An 18,642-nucleotide genomic window follows, 5' to 3' on the forward strand; every position below is an offset into this window, starting at 1 on the left:
GAGAGAGGACGGTGGCACAGGAAGCAAGGTTAATCTTACATTTCCATTTGCAAACATCCTTTTAAATATGTCATTTTATTATTGTTTTGATTTTAAAATTTTAATTTTAAAGTTTTATACTTTTTTCTTTTTCTGGTACAGAGTTGAGGGAAGAAAAAGAAGAAGAAGCTTAAAGGTAGCTTCTTTCACTTTGGCAGTGTTAAGTACAGCCTCGCTTCGCCTCTGTACTTAGCTGTATTCATCTTATGGAATAAGATTGATTAACACACAATACGAATAAATATGGTTCCTTAACTACACTACATAGCTGTATTCGTATTTTGCTTTTCATTATTCGTAGTATATCTAATACCCCTCTTTTTTGAATTAAATGTCGTTTTAGAGTAAAATTTTTGTTTCAAAATTAGTGTCGTTTTATGATTTCAATGCAAAATTTATTGACTTTTTTTTTTAATCTATTTTTCTATTGGTTGAAATATGGTTAGATGTATTAGTAATGGGTTTTTATCTAGTAAATAGATAATCTTAAATGTTTTATTAATCTGTGTGTGTCGAAAAGTAAAATTAAAGGGAGTATGCGGTTTAGATGCAAACCAGAGTTTAACATGGCTCAATAATTTGGGCTTCTCATGTTGTTATCATGTAGTGGTTTTGTCTACTGTTCTAAGAAAATTATCTATTAGTCGCTATTTACATTTTGTCAATGTCTTGATGTTATACGTTGAATTTAGTCGGAATGGTCACGTAGTGTATAGTACCCGTCGCCAGACCCTCCTTGCTCTCGGCTCCCACCACCAACGCTGCTATCCTGCACAGCATCTCAAAAACATGAGTGCCGAATGCGTTTAAAATTCACAAAATCGCGTAACAAACCTCTTCCTCACTGTGCACAAAGAACGTTTGACTGTGCACGGCCCGATATACAACTTTGTCCCCAGCCCCTGGTTCAACCCATTATACCGAGATCCGTCTATAATATGCGTCCGTGGGCAAGTTGAAAGCGAAGTTGAAAGTGAATAATTTTTTGAGGGCAAGTTGGGTCTTTTCACATGAAAACTGCCCCAGTAGCGGCAAGTGCCTTTTTATGACATAGAAACACGTAAACTGCCATAGAGTGAAAATAACTCTTTTTTAAAAAATTTTTATAGGATTGTGAATTTGTATTATTTGGTGAGTATTTTATGTTTATGTTTATATGTGGTCGGAGGTTGTAATATGTTTGGGAAGTGTTTTCTGGATTTTACCAAAAATGGATTTTTCCGGGTTTGGATAGGACAAAGCGTTTTCTGGGTTTTGACAGAAAAATACGTTGTACGTGTTTATAAATGTATTTTTTCTGAATTTTGACGGGACAAAGTGTTTTCTGGATTTTGGCGGAAAAACACATTTTCTGGGTTTTGGCTGTCAAAAAGTGTTCTCCATGGTTTAACAGAAAAACACGAAAAAAAATGTTTTGGCTGAAAAATATTTTTTTTCTTCAGATTTTGGTGAAAAACATGTTTTTTTTTTTGAGTTTTGGGAGAAAATGCGTTTTTGAGTTTATACATGAAATTGCAATTTTCTTATTAAAAATGTTATATAATTAATTTTTATATTTGTAATAAAAGTATTTAGGTCTTTTTGATTTTGAGATGTAAATATAACATCCAAACTCTACTTTTTCTAACATAGATGGTGATTCAATAGCGATAAACAAACGACATCTGAATGCTAGAACGAACAAGACCTAAATAATTAAAATAAGTCATACTCGTATTGTATAGAAATGGATCAACATAATTTGCATAAAAGGGATTTTTTTTTAAGTTTTGTAATTTTAAAGTTTGGATCAAAATATAAAATATGGTTAAAAGTGAAAATAAAAATTAGACTTTTCTAAGTGCGACCATTGATATCAATTAGCGTTTTTACAAACTAGAACGAATAATGGGGGCTATAGAACGAAAATATTAAAAGCCCAGAGCAGCCCAAAGAAGATGGTTGTCTAGGGTTTTAACTTATTGCTGCTCTCTCGGGGGTTGATTGTAGAGATTTCTGCTCTAAATTCCTCCGGCGGTGGTGTTATTTTATTTGTAACTTATTGCTGTTATCAGCTCTTGCCGGCGTTGTGTTTCATCCTCTCCATGGCCAGTTATAGCCAGAAAGCTAATTTATTGGTTAAGAGAAAGCCGGAAGATGGTTTGGGGACCGAACCGGTTCTGAAGAAACATAAAGAAAAATCTGAGGAGAAGGAGATTGAAGCAAGGGTTGAGTTGTTGTCTGATATTGAGGCTAATTTGGTATAATTTTCTGGAAGTTTGAATATTCTGTATATATGCTTTATGTTCTTCGGTTAAGCATCTTTTGGTTCTTACTATGGCCAGGAGACAGTGGAGACCGAACCTGTCCATAGGGAGGAGAAGGAGACAGCGAAAGGATTTTCTGATGAGATCAAAGGAAGGGTCGAGTTGTTGGAGAATGAGGCTAATTTAATCTCAGTGGAAGGACTTGATGAAACTCCCAAGGAAGCTGCCGTAAGTATATTCTAATGTTTGTTATATATTTAGTTCAATTAAGCATCTTCGTGTTATCTCATATTCTTGTTCCAGTTGCTAACAGGAGACCTCTTCTTGTTATGCAATTGAAGGAGGCGTTTACCACTTTTGTATGCTAAACACAACTTGCTGTTAAATTCAGGAACTTAAAAAGACGCTCTTTGTTGCTCATCTCCCTCCCCAAACTAAAATAAGAGATATGTAAGTAGCACCCTTCACTTGAACTAGTTTAGTTTCTCATACTGATTTTATATTTATTTATATATATATATATATATATATTTCATCCTCCAGCATACGTTTCTTCAAAGATGTTGGACAAGTTGTTCGTGTTCTACTTCAAGCTACCGACAAGGGAAAGTGTGCGGGCCAAGGTTTTGTTGAATTTGCTTCTGCTAGCCAAGCAAAGAAGGTGAGACTAGTTCATATTACGGGTGAACTAGTGTTTAATTATTATACATGTAGCTAATTGAATCTTTTATGCTCTAGGCACTGGAAAAGAAGAAGAATGAATATTTGCATAAACGCAATATTTTCCTGGATGTGGCTCATAAGGGAGCTCTACACCTTCCACCCAAGTATATTTATTATTGCTCGAGTTTTGATGCCATTACTGGTGATTAACGCTATTGTTTTTCGTAATTTAGGTATTGCATCGATCACAAGGTTTGGTAAGTGATTTTACTATTTACCTCTTTAGAAGAGCACATTGGGTGCAGCTAGTTTGGAGATATCACAAATGTTTTTTTTTTTTTTTTTTTTTTTTTTATGTATTCCAGGTACCAAGAAGACTATCTTCAACAAGAAAGCCTTAGGATACAAGAAGATCCCAAGTTTGCTGAGGTACCTCTTCTTATTATCTTCGTAATATGTCATGATTAGCCTTTTAATATCACAACTGTTGCACACGAAGTCGAATATAAATCTTATTTTGCTACTTTTTGTTGTTATGCAATTTTAAGTCCTTTTCTCTTTAAAGAGCCTTGCTAACGCACTTGCCTGTTAAATTCAGGAAGCTACCATTCTTTTTGTTGCCAATCTCTCTCCACAAACGACTAATTTATTACATATGTAAGTAGCACCTTAAGTTTCCATTTTCCTTCTTTGACCCAAGTTTTCTGTGACTGATATTTTACCATCCACTCTTACAGCATCAATTTCTTGGAAGATGATGGAGTTGTTGTCAGTGTTCGACTTATTGTAAGCCACGAGGGTAAGCATGTGGGCTGTGGCTTTGTTGAGTTTGCTTCTGCTAATCAAGCTAAGAAGGTGATCAGTTTTTTTTCTTCTAGTAATATTATGAACAAGTGTTAAAAATATACTTGAAAATAGCTGATTAAATTTTTTTTCTACCGCAGGCACTGGAAAAGAAGAATGGTGAATATTTGCACGATTATAAGATCTTGTTGATGAAAAGGCGTGATGAAACTCCCAATTTTGTTGAGGTACCTCTTCTTATTAGTTATTACCCTCAAAATACGTCACGCTTAACCTTGAATAAAACAACTGTTGCACACAAAATCGAAAGATTTCTTACTTTTGGATTACTCGTCAGATGAGGCTCTGCTTTCTTCTGTTTGCAATTTAAGTCTTTTTTTTCTCCTGTGAGTCGTGCTGATACACTTGCCTGTTATATGCAGGAAGTTGCCACTGTAAGAAGTAAGACGATCAGTGTTACCCATTTCTCTGGCCAAACTAAAATATCAGATATGTAAGTAGCACCATAAACCACCACTTTTATTCTCGGAGAAATCTTTTTCATGACTGACATTTTAACAGCATCAATTTCTTCAAAGATGTTGGCCAAGTTGTTCATGTTCGACTTATTGTAAACCCCAAGATCAAGCATGTGAGGCTTGGCTTTGTCGAGTTTGCTTCTGCTAACGAAGCAGAGAAGGTGAGAGTTGTTTTTAGTGATGATGAAAATTATTTTAGTAGTCATTTGAAAACTAGAGTATACTTATGATGAGAATTACACAAGTACGAATCCTAATTATATATTTTTCTTCTGTAGGCGCTGGAAAAGAACGGCGAATATTTGTTCGATAGAGATATCTATCTTGATTTTGTTGAGGAAGCTGCATACACTATACTATCCAGGTAAATTGATATTCCATGTTATGGAGATTTGTTTATGTAACACTGGTTGCAACTTATTGTTACAATTTTGGTGCTATTGAAGCAGAATAACGTAATTATACTTTTGTTAATTAGGCATTGCGTAGATCACAAGGTTTGGTACGAAAACTACCCACAACGAGAAAGCCCTCTGATTGAAGAACATGCAGCAACAGAAACTCCCGATTTTGTTGAGGTACCACTTCTTAGATATGTCAGGTTTAGAAGAACCACAAAGTCGAAAGATGACTGTCTCTGGGATGAGTCTTCCTTTTTGTTGTTATGCACATCAAGTCCTCCTTTTCTCGTAGAGTCGTGCTAACACACTTGACTGTTAAACTCAGGATGTTAACTTGATGGAAACGACGGTCTTTTTTGCCGCAGTCACTATGAAAAAAGACAAATGTAGCATGTCAAATATGTAAGTTGCACCTTTAATTTCCTCTTTGTTCTTGGATCAAAGTTTTTGATAACTAATATTTTTATCCTTTATTTTTTTACAGCATCAGTATCTTCAAATCTGCTGGAGAAATTGTTCGTGTTCGGCTTGTAGTAGACCACAGGGATGAGCCTCTCGGATGTGGTTTTGTTGAGTTTGCTTCTGCTGAGGAAGCAAAGAAGGTGAGAGTCATTTATAGTAATGATGAAAAGTATTGAAGTAGTCATTTGGGAAGTAGTGTATACTTATGAGAGAAGAATGGTACTGCGATTAAAGCAGGGATTGCTGATTAAATTTTTTATACTGTAGGCTGTGCTAGAGAAGAATGGTACTGCTATTTATGTCAGGGTGGCCGAGAAAGCTCCATACCGTTTCCGACCCAAGTAAAGCGATTTTCCATATGGAAATTTGTTTCTCTAAACTTAATGCTATAGTTTTTATGCCATAACCAGAAGATTAACGCTATCAACTTTTGTTTATTAGGTGCAACCTTGCAGACCTTGCGGATAAGCTTTGGTATGTGATTAAACTATTTGCATTTGGAGTTTTTTTTTTTTTATCAAAAGCAGTTTTTTTTTTATCAAAAGCAAGTGAAGCTTTTGGATTTATATGACAAGGGTTTTTGATATTATTCCAGGTATGAAGACAAGCTTCGACGAGAAGGCTTTGGTTTGCCGAGCAAATCGGAGCTGAGGATAGAGGAGGCAGTCTTCTGCGGTAAGAAGACAATCTTCTCTGACAAAGACTGATTGAAGAAGAAGATGAAGCTCTTTGGTGTATATAACTTGTGATAAAATCCAGCTTTATAACTCCTTAAAATATTTACGGTCATGTAAGGTTTCTCAGTGCCCCCCAAACACAAGTCATATCCTTTTGCTAGCAAAGACTGCGATTTCATAGCCTTTGTACACACAAAAATTTAGGTGTTTTCACTTTTAATAGAGTAAAACCACAAGTCAGGAAAAGATGCACCCGAGATATGCTCAAAAATCAGCCAGCTCCTGCATGTAGGATAGGTAGTATGTACTACAGTAACATGTAAACCGAAAGGGGAAATGATTTTTGCTTTGCCTTCAACTACATAAATACTGGGCAGAAGCTTACCGTCAATGGGCGAAATCACCGCAAGTGATACTGTAATTGTTACCCCAAAACGTAACAAACTTCTGATGCGTGAAGGACACCACTAGTCCTCAAGATAAAATCAAGTGTCCATGGTAGCTAAAAGCTAAAGAAGACACAGAGTCCTTGTGCCCTGGAAGCTCTCAGAACCCCATTCTGGTTTTCAACGTTAAGTCTCTTTCAAACCCTGCCTAGTAACAACATCAGCCTGCATACTCAGAAAGGAACCAACCCACTAATATGAGTCAGCATAATCACCTTTGCTTGTCACAGACCTGAAAATTTCTCATGCAAAAGCGCAACCCATATTTATTTACCCTCCAAGTGTTTACTATGTTGCTAACGTAGCGGTCCACTTGAAATTATAACAAGACAAATGAATCAATATATATCTTGTGTTGTCAGAAACATCAAAATTAAGTTAAAAACTAGATTTTTAATGGGTTATATACGAAGTTGGATATGAGATAGTATTTTGAGTATATTGTGTATTATTATGTTATATAAGATATGCTTATACAAAACAATTGTGTAATAATGCTTAAAGACACCAGACTCACCCTACCCAGCTGCTCAATCTCCTGCCCACACTAATTCGCCCTTTTTATTGCTGAACTTGATGTTTAAGTCGTGTATACAGATTTCTACATTCGAGCTCACCCAGCTTTGCATGTTAAATGTGTACCTTTATCAATTTGATCCAGCATTTGTTTTTTTTTTTTTTTTTTTTTTGATTAACCGGGAGGGACTTCCACCCCCGGGGGCCAACCCCTCGGCACGAGGCGGACCATTTGGTACTATGGGGAATTAGATACCCCAATTGTCTGGCCAGCGGTTCGAACCCGGGTGCGTATTGAGGCCGAAGCTCTCTCAACACCACCAGGCCAACCCCGCTGGTTTGATCCAGCATTTGTTCCCGTCGTTAAATCTTCTTATTCATCAAAAAATGGCCTTGTAACAAAACAAGTATTGTTCCTTAAAAGAAAAGCAGTGTAACGCAATCTTCTTCGCCAACGATATGCAAATTTGTTCCAAGGAATTATATTGGAAGATTTACCATGAAAGTTTGGATAAAAATTTAAAATATGATTAAAAGTGAAAATAAAAATCAGACTTTTCTAAGTGTGAACAATGATATCAATTAGCCTTTTCACAAACTAAAAAGAATAATGGTAGCGATAGAACGATGTTTTGTGGGAACGAGACTGATGAAAGGGTACTGCTATTCATGTTTTGATTCATTTGTAGAAGATGTAGTTAAGATGATTCTGGACACGAGACAACCCCATTGGTTGAGGTTAGGGCTCCACTAAATCACCACTTTGCTTCAATTGTTTTAGATTTGTTAGAAATTGGTTTTCAATAGATTCTGAACGTTTATTTCCATGCATAGGATAAAGTGGAGAATATTCATTTTCACTTAAAAAGAACTGTCTTAAAAAAAATATAATATTATTTCACCATTAGTTTTATTATATCAAGTCGGATATGCGGAAAAATAATCTGGACCCGAAAAGAATCCGTCCCAGATATTGACAAAACAATTTAGAAATTGACTGAGAAGTGTTCACAAAAAAAAAAAATTGAGAAGTAGTTAAAATTAAAATTAAGTAGGTAAAATATGGCAAAATCAACTAAAAAACCCCCGGTGAGATTAATCTTGAGAATTGAGGAAAAGCTTTTTTGGTCACACAACATTTTTATATCTATCTAGGCTAAGAAAAAAAATGCTTTAAATAAAATATCATGAACGAGAATGATATAATCATATAATAGACCTTAGACAATAGAACATGATTTAAATTTTAAAAAAGTTTCATGACAGATCAGACCGAACCTGCTTCGTAGCAACTAAAAGACCTCGTATATAGTGTGATTAAATTGACCACCATGCAGTCCAGGGAAAAACATATGCGTCCTCATAGTCATACATGACCAGCCATGTACAGATAACATAATATAAGATCAAATACAAAAAAAAAAAACTCAGGTTCTCTTAATTTACTAGTTAATTTTATACAATCTTGAACGTTACCCTTTTTTCATTGTTTGTTGATCTCTTTCAAACCGGTCGTTGTAATAACATATGCATACTCAATAACGCCAGCAGTAACCAACCCACTAATATGTTATATGTGCCAGCATATCGATACCTCAACCCACTGACTTAAAATGATTATGATTTGTAGTCTAGACTTCGAATCGCTTAAGATGAGGAAGGATTAGACGATAGATGGCATGTGATAGTATTAGCCTTTGCACTACGCCACTACCACGTGTTGAGGACATGGCAAGCCTCTGACTCGCACGTTTGGGGACGGGGAACGACAGGGATGGCACGGGAACGCAAATTAAGAAAAACAATACCTAGATCGTTTTGAAAAATGTAAACAAAATTTTTACAAGGATTATTACTGTGTTTAGTTTTGATCAGCTAGGGAACAAGGTTTGACTTAGGTTGAATTGAATATCATGTTGCTAATGTAGCGGACTTGAAACTATAACAAGACAATATATATCTTGTGTTGTCAGAAATATCAAAATCAAGTTAAAATGGTGGGGGAAGCACGATTATTCATGGCATATGTTAAACCGATGGTGCATGAATAAATAACGACGAGTTAATTCAGATGGATTAAATAAACCGATCGTATTAGACATGTTTCGGTGAGCTTGAACGAAGATGAACCGGTTTGATTTTATTAACAAAGCGAATTCATGTGGTTAAACGGTCAAACCGGTTTTCACACTTATACGGGTAACGCTATTAATAGTATAGAGTGTTGTGTCCCACATCGCTCGTTATTACTATTTTATACCAATCTTTAATAAACAAATGCGTAAAGCAAATACTCTTCGTGTAGTAGTTAAATAACAGAGAGAAGGATGGGATCGTGTGATTAATATAAAAACCTTCGGTGAAAAAGATTATTAACGATAATAATTAATTTATACGAGGTTGACATATTATATTCCTCAAGTGATGAATTTAAAAATGATGCACGTATTAATCTTTGAATGGACACTTTGTAGGCCCAAATATTAAAATAGTCAGTAGTGTAGGCCCACGACGACTCCAGCGCGTGTTAAAAGGTTTTCCACTATAAGAAATGAAAACTTGTCCAACATCGAAAACTCAGCTGAACGTTTGAGAATTTCAAAGCTTATAAAAAGAAGCTAGTGTCTCGCATTAAAATTCAACACTTGGTCATTTACAATGATCTGCCAATCGACCCTCCTCTCATGATGGGCTTGGTTTTACTCCATGCGCTAATGAGTCGACATGTTGAGTGGTGGGTGACTATGTGTTGCTCACCCGTTGAAAATTAAACCTTTCTGAGTTTAGGAGAGGTCAAATTTTTTGGAAAGGGTTCCCTTCGGGGATCACCCTTACAATTTTCTAGTTTGAATTTATTTATTTAATGAACGTATTTTAGCTTTAAATGATTTCGAAAATACTTTTTCCGTTTTTTGAACAAGGAAATGAATCTCATGTGCCCAACACGTGATCGTTTTGTTTAAAATACTTATCACAACTTTTATGCTTTCCTTTGCTACACTCCTTCCACTCTACTTGTACCCAACTCATAAACTTTTTATTTTATCAACAACAATCTATCTTATTAAATTAGAAGTACCTTTTCATTTTGTTTGGCTATTTTGTTTGGCAACACTAGTTGCAAAGTTAAAAAAAAATAAAAATTCTGTTTGGACACAAATATAACATCTATCTTTGGCTTTTGTTTTATAAAAAAAGTAGGCCAAATCGTAATTAAAACTCTTCTGCGTCGGGGGCGTAAATAAAAAACTTTAATGCATGTGGAAAGGGCCTTTGATTTAGTTATATTGTTTCCACATTTTTCGGTTTGTCAAATGTCGGATCAGTTAGAATAATATTCTCACCTAACTAGATTTTGCCAACTGATAAAGCCTCAACTTAGTGTGCATGTTCCTCTTTTACAAATTTAAAGCATGTTCCTCCCAAATGAGGAAATATCTCTGCACAATTGGAAAGAACTAACACACCTGTCAAACAGTATTTACAGATTTGGCAGATAACACACAAGAAAGAGTTAAAAGAGACCTACACAACAACAACAAAAAACAAACACACAGAACGTTCCTCTTTTCTAGATTTTTTTTTTTTTTTTTTTGGCACAATTCCTCTTTTCTAGATTCAGACCTCAACAAAAGAGTTTAAGACATGTCCTTCCCATCTTCCTCTCCCCCTAGCAAACCCAATCTTCTCTTGGCAACTTTTGATCTATAACACCAAACCTCAAAAGCCTCTGTCAAATCCGGATACACCCCGTTCTTGCTTAACCACTCAGTCAATATCTCAGCTTGGTCTGAAGATGGCAACGCCAAAATTATAGACACAAAGGAAGACTCCAAAGCTTGCCATATCTCTCCATCTATTTTACATCTCACCCCTTCCTCCTTATCTTCTTCTTGATTGGAACCTGCTGAGTCAACACGAGGCTTTGTTTCTCTTACAAAAGGAAGCCATAGTTTCACCATCTGAAGCCGTTTCATTGTTGGTAATATCACAGTTCCGTAGCCAATCGCCTCTACAACTTTCGAAGTCACCTCTGTGACTTTAACTCTTATCTCCACCGTCTCTGCAACCGTTTCCATCGCTTCAACTACCTTAACTAACTTCTCAGACGTCTCAACCCATGTTACAACAAAATCTCTCACCATCTCCATCTTTGTTAGTATCTGAAACGCCCATGACAAATCCGACACGACCATTTTTAAAGACAACCCGTTCTTGCTACTGACCTCTTCTAGACACTGGAAGAATCTCACAAACAAGCTATTCACACATTCCTTTACTTCAAGCTTGATTACTTCATCAGCAATCAACAACGGAGCATCATCATCTTCGGTTATCATATACTCAATCTGTTCCTGAGCAGATGCTTTTATGTCACACAATGGCAAAGGAGGGGACGAGGTAGCGAATCTTAAAGCAGATGAAAAGATTCCAGTAACAGCAGACTGATCAACCGGCTGCAAACGAGCAAGAACCGGCTCTGCTTCCGGTCCAATCATCGGTACAACCCTCAGCATCTCTTCCTCTTCACCTTCCTCCCAAGGAACAGCTTCCAAGTAGTTCACACAAGCAGTGACAACCAGAGGACAATCAAGATCCTTAGCAACACAGAGAATCCCCAACGCGCTTTTCACGTTATGGCACAAGTGGTGATCCTCAGGGACATCATCATCACCAGAGCCAACAACGTAGAGTAGTCTTAAGAGATTGATGTGATGGTCATAATCTGATTCTTGGCAAATGACTTCAACGCAGTAGCGAGAATCAAGAATCTTGCAAGTGGGCCATTTATCAGAGAGACGGTCTGAGAAGTATCTGCTTTTCTCGGTGAGGATCTTGGAGTGGCAGTAGATCCAGTCGTCACGGCCTTCTTCGTTTCTTAGTCTAACAACTATGTCACTTGTGGATCTATCACCAAATGTATATGATGCCTCTGCTTGTTGATCATCCTGTCCAAAAACATAAACAATACAAACACTTCAGCATCCACAAGCTATACACTCTCATTGTTTAGTACTCTCTCCAGTTCCAAAAAGACCCATGTTTTTGAAAAAAAAAAATTGGTTTCAAAATAATACATTTTTTAATAGTAAAATGTAAATTTAAAAAAAAAAAGATAATTGTGTTTATTAAAATTATATTGGTTAAAAATGGTGAAAATAGCAAATTACAAAAAAAAATACATTAATAATCAATATTAAATATATTTTATTAATGTGTGAAAATTCTAAAATTTACATCTGGGAGTGTATATACTTACAGGAGGCTCCATAGAGTAAAAAGCTGAGATCTTTCCTATGAATTTGATGTTTATTTCAGCAGCTGAATAAGCAAACACAATGAAGAAGTGAGATCTAGCTAACACATTTAACCAAAAGTACGGAAAGCAAGAAGCTTCTTAATTACGAACTCAAGAGACCTAGAAATAGAAAGGCGTCAGCTTTATGAGAGAAGAGTGTACCCTAAATGTTGAATCTTTAATAAGATTCCTCAGTGTGAACTTCTTTGAGCCGTACGAGAAAGGATACAGCTTTTTGATCTTGCAATCTACGAACCACACTGATATCATCCAGACTCTACCCGATCTCTCTTTCTTTTCTTTTCTATGGTACAATTTTTTTTTTTTCAGTGCCAACTTGATGATGATGTGTTACAGAACTTTACTGAGCCCAAAGGAATAAACTTGGTTCACAATCGGTTGTCGGGTCTCTTAGTGGGCCCAATATCAAATACTCTCTTGGGGCTTTAAGGGCATCCACAATGGTGGATTCCATTAAGGAGTCCTTAGCCATTATTTTATTATATATTTTTTTAATTGAATAGTTAAAGATTTTAAATCAAAAAGTGAGTCCAATGGTGGATTCCTTTGAGGAGTCCTTATATTCACAAATAAATGAGATTCAAAATCGGAAGAAACGACGGAGACCAGAGACCTTGGAGCTTCTCACATGACGTCTCCCTTTTCTCATCCCTTAATGAAGAAGCTCGTGATCTTCATCTTATCTACTCTGTTTCTCACCACCGCGAACTCTGAAACGCAGTGCCGGCGTTTCAAGTCGATCATCAGCTTCCGCGACTCCATTGCCGACACAGGAAACTTGCTCGGCCTCTCTGATCCTAACGATCTTCCTCATGTCGCGTTCCGTCCATACGGAGACACATTCTTCCACCATCCCACGGGCCGTTTCTCAAACGGTCGCCTCATCATCGTACTTGTCCCCACTCTTCCAATCGTTGCGCGCCACGTCGATACGGACTCGGTCCTTAAAACCCTTATGTAACATGTGCTGGGGACGTTTCCTAGGCGGGTATGAGCCGTACCTAAGCCGTACTCATCCCCCTGCCGAACCCGGTACGCGACGGCACCAAGTTGGAGCACCCGAGCAGCCTAGGTTGTAACCAATAAGAATGATGATGGAGAAGAAGAAGATAAGGAGGAAGGGGTGAGATGTAAGATAGATGGAGAGATATGGCAAGCTTTAGAATAATCCTTTGTGTCTATAATTCTAGCGTTGCCAATCTTCAACCAAGCTGAGATACTGAATGAGTGGTTAAGCAAGAACGGGGTGTATCCGGATTTAACAGAGGCTTTTGAGGTTTGGTGTTACAGATCAAAAGTGGCCAAGAGAAGATTGGGTTTGCTAGGTGGAGAGGAAGATGGGAATGGCATGTCTTAAAACTCTTCTGTTGAGCTCTAAACACAAATAATGCACGTATCGACTAGGCATACTATGCGCTGAACACAAATAATTTTATATTAAAAAAATGCATTTCTTGACTGTTCCTCTCCACTATGATCTGAAAGCCGTATGCGTCTTTACCGTACAATACAATCCTATCTAATTACGTGTCTTTACCTTTTTCTGCATCTTCTTCAGATCTGAAAGCTTAGTGATCCTCTTCTTCTTGCTGTTAACGAAGATGGCTTCTTCTTCTTCTTCATCATCCCTGGCTCTCATTTGGTTGTATCACGTCTTCCTGAGCTTCCGTGGTGAAGACGTGCGCAAAGGCTTTCTTAGTCACGTTCTGAAAGAGTTCAAAAGCAAGGGAATCGATGTTTTCATTGATAACGAGATCAAGCGAGGCGAATCTGTCGGCCCAGAGCTTGTTAAAGCGATCAGACATTCAAGGGTTGCCGTTGTGTTGCTCTCCCGGAACTATGCTTCTTCAAGCTGGTGTCTGGATGAGTTAGTGGAAATCATGAAGTGCAGGGGAGAGTTTGGTCAAACAGTGATGACCATTTTCTACGAAGTGGATCCATCTGAAGTTAGGAAGCAGACCGGAGATTTCGGAAAAGCCTTTGATGAAACCTGTGTGGGGAAAGCAGAAGAGGTGAAGCAGGCATGGAGGCAAGCTTTGAATGATGTCGCTGGTATAGCTGGTTACCACTCTAGCAACTGGTTGGCTCACTTCTTTTTTTTATACTTCCATGTGGATATTAGAGTTTCTGATATTATTTATACATTTTTTTAATATTATTATTTATACATGATAATGACTGTTTTAATGAATATCCTCTGTTGTTTTTGTTAGTGGGAATGAGGCTGATTTGATCAACAAAGTTGCCTCAGATGTCATGGCTCTGTTGGGTTTTACACCGACAAATGACTTTGATGACTTTGTTGGCATAGGAGCTCGTGTCAAGGAGATAAAATCAAAGTTGATCCTACAATCAGAACAAGTTAAGGTGATTGGGATTTTTGGTCCTGTCGGGATTGGGAAGACGACCACTGCCAGAGTTATGAGAAGCCTTGTGGTAACGACTATCAGTTGAAGTTGCGTTTGCAGAAAAACTTGTTGTCTCAAATATTCAACAAAGGGGACATTGTGGTTCATCACTTGGGAAGGGCTCAAGAAATGCTGAGAGACAAAAAGGTGTTGGTTGTTCTTGATGAAGTTGATAATTGGTGGCAACTAGAGGAAATGGCAAATCAGCGTGGATGGGTTGGTCCCGGAAGTATGATTATCATTACAACTGAAGATAGAAAACTTCTCAAGGCACTTAGACTCGGGAGCGGTCATATCTACAGGATGAAATATCCAACTAGGGACGAGTCTCTGCAGATCTTCTGCCACTATGCTTTCGGTCAAAAATCTCCAGATGATGGTTTTGAAAGTCTTGCTAGGGAAGTTACTTGGCTTGCTGGTGATCGTACGTGTGCATAGGTTACTGCAACAAATGGGTAGAGAAATTGTCAAGAAAAGGTCTTTGGAAGAGCCTGGAAAACCACATTTCTTATTCCTGATGTACTTGATGAAGATACTGTAAGTTTTCTCATTATATTTTACATCTGCCGTCTTCTATTTCCTTGATTTTTAAGTTTGAGAATTTTTTTCTTTGTGAATAATTTATTCTAGGCTACTGGAAATGTTCTAGGCATACGGTTGAAGACAGGCAGGATAATCCAAATAAGTAAAAGCGCATTCCAAGGGATGAATAATCTCCAGTTTCTATTCTTTGACATTGAAACCACATGCACACCCGAGGGCCTCGACTGTCTTCCCGAGAAACTCATATTGCTATACTGGAACGTCTGTCCATTGAGAGTTTGGCCTTCCAAGTTCTCTGGCAAGTTTCTTGTTGAACTAATCATGTCATATAGCGATTTGGAGATGCTTTGGGAGGGGATTAAAGTAAAAATACTCAGCTTTTTTTTTCTTTCTTTTTATATTGTATTGCTCGATTAGTCATTTCTCTAAAACTCTTCTTCTTTTTTTTCTTTGTATAGCCTCTCCCGTGCCTCGAGAAGTTGTGTTTGCATTTCTTTATAAATCTGAAGAAGTTTCCAGATCTCTCTAAAGCAACAAGTCTCAATTATTTACTTCTCCAAGGCAGCGAAAGTTTGTTAAAGCTCACAAACTCTATTGGCAAAGCCACTAAGCTTTATCTATTGGATATGTCAGATTATAAAAACATCGAAGACTTCCCAAATATACCTGACAGCATCGTAAAGTTGGTGTTTGTGCAAAACAGGGATAAAGGAGATTCCTCCATGGATTGAGAAACTATTTCGCCTGCGTAAATTAATTATGCATGGATGCGAGAAGCTGAAAACTATATCCCCAAACATTTCTAAGTTGGAGAATCTTGAGTTTCTTGGTCTGAGTAACTATGGTAAGTGTGCTTTTGGTGGTCATAATGAAGATAATGATATGAGTCTGATGACGTATTTGAAGCAACAATCGAGTGGGGGCCTGACTTTAAGCGCAGTTGGAGATTACGGTCAGACTTAGACGTTCACTACATTTTGCAGATATGTCTACCCGAGAAGGCTTTTACATCTCCTATATCATTACGTCTCCGAGGTGATGGTATCAAAGACTATTCCAGATTGCATCACACGTCTCTCGGGACTAATTAAGCTTGACGTCAAAGAGTGCAGAGAGCTCGTAGCACTTCCACCGCTTCCACATTCCCTTCAATCTTTAGATGCACAAGGTTGTGCATCTTTGCAGAGAATAGACTCCTCTCCTCTTCAAAATCCAAACATTTTCCTAAACTTTGCCAAGTGCTACAACCTGAAACAAAAAGCGAGAAAGCTCATCCAGACATCAGCTTGCAAATATGCGGTTTTACCGGGCGAAGAAGTGCCTGCACACTTCACTCAGCGAGCCAGTTCAGGTTCCTTAACGATCAATTCGACTCAAAGACCTCTTCTTTCATCCTTCAGATTCATAGCTTGTATCTTGCTCTCAAAGGTATACGAGGATGATGATCACGATGATCATGAAGATGATCACGATGAGTATGAGGATGCGGATGATGATCATGATTATTATGGTGATGATGATGTTGATGTTGATGTTGATGTTGATGGTGATGATGATGATGACGATGAGGATAAGAGTTCATGGACGGGCATGTCTTGTTCCGTAAGGGGTAACCAGAATGGCCGCACGGTCGGAAGTGGATCAAACCAGCTCCATATGCCAGATCTCTATGGACAAGCAGATCATCTGTATATATTTGAAGATTCTTGCACTCTAAACCAGGATTTCCCTGAAGCCGAAGAAACCACTTTCAGCGAGCTTACTTTTGTGTTCAGAGTCCATGATGAAACCTGCAATGTCAAAGGCTGCGGTGTACGACTTTTAGAAGCAAACAATGAAAGTGCAGGTGGTGGTGGTGGTGGTGATGATGATGATGATAGTGGTGATCATGGTGAGGATGATGATGATGATAGTGAGGAAGATACTGGTGAGGGAGATAAATGTGGTGATGATGGTGAAGGTGGTGAGGATAATGATGATGGTGGTGAGGGAGATGAAGGTGGTGATGATGAAGATCATGGTGAGGATGATGAAGGGGTTGATGTTGATAATAATAACAAAGTTGAGGAAGAGAATGATAATGACTCTGGTTTTTTTGATGCAGGAAACACAGAAGCGAACAATGAACATCATAGTGAGGATAATGAAACTGACAGAGAAGAATCTAGACGTGATGAGGATGAAGAGAAGAGGATCAGGGAACGAATGTGGTTAAGCTTTATTAGATTTTTCTGATTCCATGCAAATGTAATCTTCCAAGATAAAACCAGGAAGGTCGAAGGCTGCTGTGTACGACTTTTAAAGGCAAACAATGAAAGTGCAAGTGGTGAGGATGAAGAAACGGATGATGATGATGATGATGGTAGTGATGATGATTATTATTATTCCTTGTGATGATGATGATTATGATGAAGATGATAGTGGTGATGGTGGTGAGGAACGTGATGATGATGAAAGTGGTGAGGATGAATATGAAGGTCATGTCATGAGGATGGACGAAGGTGGTGATGGTGATAATAATAAAGTTGCGCAGAATGATGATGTGCAACACCATCTTAAGGAGGAGGAGGACCATCAGGCATATGCCACCGCATCCTTTAGCAATTCCACAATACTCATCTAACCCATATGCTTCGCTACCACCAAGGACATCTACAGTTCAAACTTTTGAATACAACCAGGGACGTGTAGGTACCACTGAAGTACAACAACAAAATGGCCAAGCCATTGATCCTCAGTCAGGTACCAGAATGACCTCTTACCCTACCCTCACGTTAATGCAATCTGGTTATAGTAGGCCATTCTATGGAAATAATCCTATGCACCAAGGAGGTGATGAACAGGCAGAACGTGTTGCCGGTTCCTCAGTCACTCAATTCACACTCCATTCCTCAACAGCTTCACTTTCATTGTTTTCCTTAATGAAGTCTATGTTCATGGCATACATCAAACTCATGATTCTCTGTTTGTAAGAAGAGCTAAAAGACTGGGACACTGAATCTTATTTGTGTTGCTAAAGAGCTTGATTGTCCTCTGGTTGTCACTGCTTGTGTTAACTACTTGAAGCTGTTCCATGGGAGGACGGTGAAGATGGAAGTGATGTTGCGGTATCATCGGTCCAGAAGCAGAGCCTGTTCTTGCTCCATTGTTAATTGCTGATGAAGTAATAAAGCTTGGAGTCAAGGAATGTGTAAAGAGCTTGTTACCTAGATTCTTCCAGTGTCTAGAAGAAATGTCCATCAAACCAGCTTTGAAATGTAGTATTTTAAAGTGTTGTAAATGTACTTTTTTTTTTTTTTTTTTTTGTAAATGTATTTTAGTTCTATGTTTTCACGATTTGATACCCTAATGTTATTTTGTTTATGAAACGGAACATTTGAAAGGTAAGTGTGCTTTATATAATAAAGTTCTATGTTTTCACGATTTGATACCCTAATGTTATTTTGTTTATGAAACGGAACATACATTTGAAAGGTAAGTGTGCTTTATATAATAAAGCTTGAAGAGAGTTTCTACTCTGATTTGATATCTAAGATGAAAGAGGAAGCCAAGGGTCAGACACTTAATCTTAGATATATCAATTACTTACAAAGTCATCT

General features: G+C 37.7%; 3 protein-coding genes and 1 pseudogene across 5 annotated transcripts; 3 read left to right on the forward strand and 1 right to left on the reverse strand.

Annotated features, from left to right (window-relative positions):
* The first annotated feature begins 1,949 nt into the window (after window positions 1-1,949).
* On the forward strand, window positions 1,950-6,056 carry LOC106388866 (probable RNA-binding protein 19). The gene is made up of 19 exons (XM_013829040.3): window positions 1,950-2,279; window positions 2,364-2,513; window positions 2,677-2,735; window positions 2,829-2,946; window positions 3,024-3,112; window positions 3,182-3,205; window positions 3,314-3,377; window positions 3,547-3,605; window positions 3,686-3,803; window positions 3,893-3,979; window positions 4,175-4,245; window positions 4,314-4,431; window positions 4,549-4,634; window positions 4,749-4,848; window positions 4,997-5,073; window positions 5,156-5,273; window positions 5,401-5,474; window positions 5,575-5,607; window positions 5,729-6,056. The coding sequence occupies exons 1-19, from the start codon at window positions 2,124-2,126 to the stop codon at window positions 5,838-5,840; spliced, it is 1,713 nt and encodes a 570-aa protein (XP_013684494.2). The 5' UTR covers window positions 1,950-2,123; the 3' UTR covers window positions 5,841-6,056.
* Window positions 6,057-10,140: 4,084 nt separating this feature from the next.
* On the reverse strand, window positions 10,141-12,440 carry LOC106388864 (BTB/POZ domain-containing protein At3g05675). 3 transcript variants are annotated; one of them, XM_013829037.3, is made up of 3 exons: window positions 12,234-12,440; window positions 12,033-12,094; window positions 10,141-11,721 (listed from the first exon to the last, which is right to left on the reverse strand). In XM_013829037.3, exons 2-3 carry the CDS (start codon window positions 12,042-12,044, stop codon window positions 10,411-10,413), a joined length of 1,323 nt encoding a protein of 440 aa, XP_013684491.1. In that variant the 5' UTR covers window positions 12,045-12,094; window positions 12,234-12,440; the 3' UTR covers window positions 10,141-10,410. The 3 variants fall into 3 exon arrangements, with proteins under 3 accessions (XP_013684491.1, XP_022555140.1, XP_048606070.1); XM_022699419.2 differs by having other exon boundaries at window positions 12,192-12,419; XM_048750113.1 differs by lacking the exon at window positions 12,033-12,094 and having other exon boundaries at window positions 12,234-12,429.
* Window positions 12,441-12,747: 307 nt separating this feature from the next.
* On the forward strand, window positions 12,748-13,449 carry LOC106384177 (GDSL esterase/lipase At1g28590-like). The gene is made up of 3 exons (XM_013824183.1): window positions 12,748-13,032; window positions 13,077-13,080; window positions 13,283-13,449. Exons 1-3 carry the CDS (start codon window positions 12,748-12,750, stop codon window positions 13,447-13,449), a joined length of 456 nt encoding a protein of 151 aa, XP_013679637.1.
* A 133-nt stretch (window positions 13,450-13,582) lies between these two features.
* On the forward strand, window positions 13,583-18,490 carry LOC106384176 (annotated as a pseudogene).
* Window positions 18,491-18,642: the final 152 nt, after the last annotated feature.

The sequence above is a fragment of the Brassica napus genome, chromosome C3 (assembly GCF_020379485.1).
Source record: "Brassica napus cultivar Da-Ae chromosome C3, Da-Ae, whole genome shotgun sequence".
NCBI lineage: Eukaryota > Viridiplantae > Streptophyta > Magnoliopsida > Brassicales > Brassicaceae > Brassica > Brassica napus.

Excerpts from the sequence above, each read along its gene's own strand:
- LOC106388864 (XM_048750113.1), bottom strand. The coding sequence starts at position 12,341 with ATGATATCAGTGTGGTTCGTAGATTGCAAGATCAAAAAGCTGTATCCT. Across the intron at positions 11,722-12,233 it reads TTAAAGATTCAACATTTAGG|GATGATCAACAAGCAGAGGC; the intron begins GTACACTCTTCT and ends GTTTTTGGACAG.
- LOC106388866 (XM_013829040.3), top strand. The coding sequence starts at position 2,124 with ATGGCCAGTTATAGCCAGAAAGCTAATTTATTGGTTAAGAGAAAGCCG. Across the intron at positions 2,736-2,828 it reads CAAACTAAAATAAGAGATAT|CATACGTTTCTTCAAAGATG; the intron begins GTAAGTAGCACC and ends TTCATCCTCCAG. Across the intron at positions 5,274-5,400 it reads CTGCTGAGGAAGCAAAGAAG|GCTGTGCTAGAGAAGAATGG; the intron begins GTGAGAGTCATT and ends TTTATACTGTAG.
- LOC106384177 (XM_013824183.1), top strand. The coding sequence starts at position 12,748 with ATGAAGAAGCTCGTGATCTTCATCTTATCTACTCTGTTTCTCACCACC.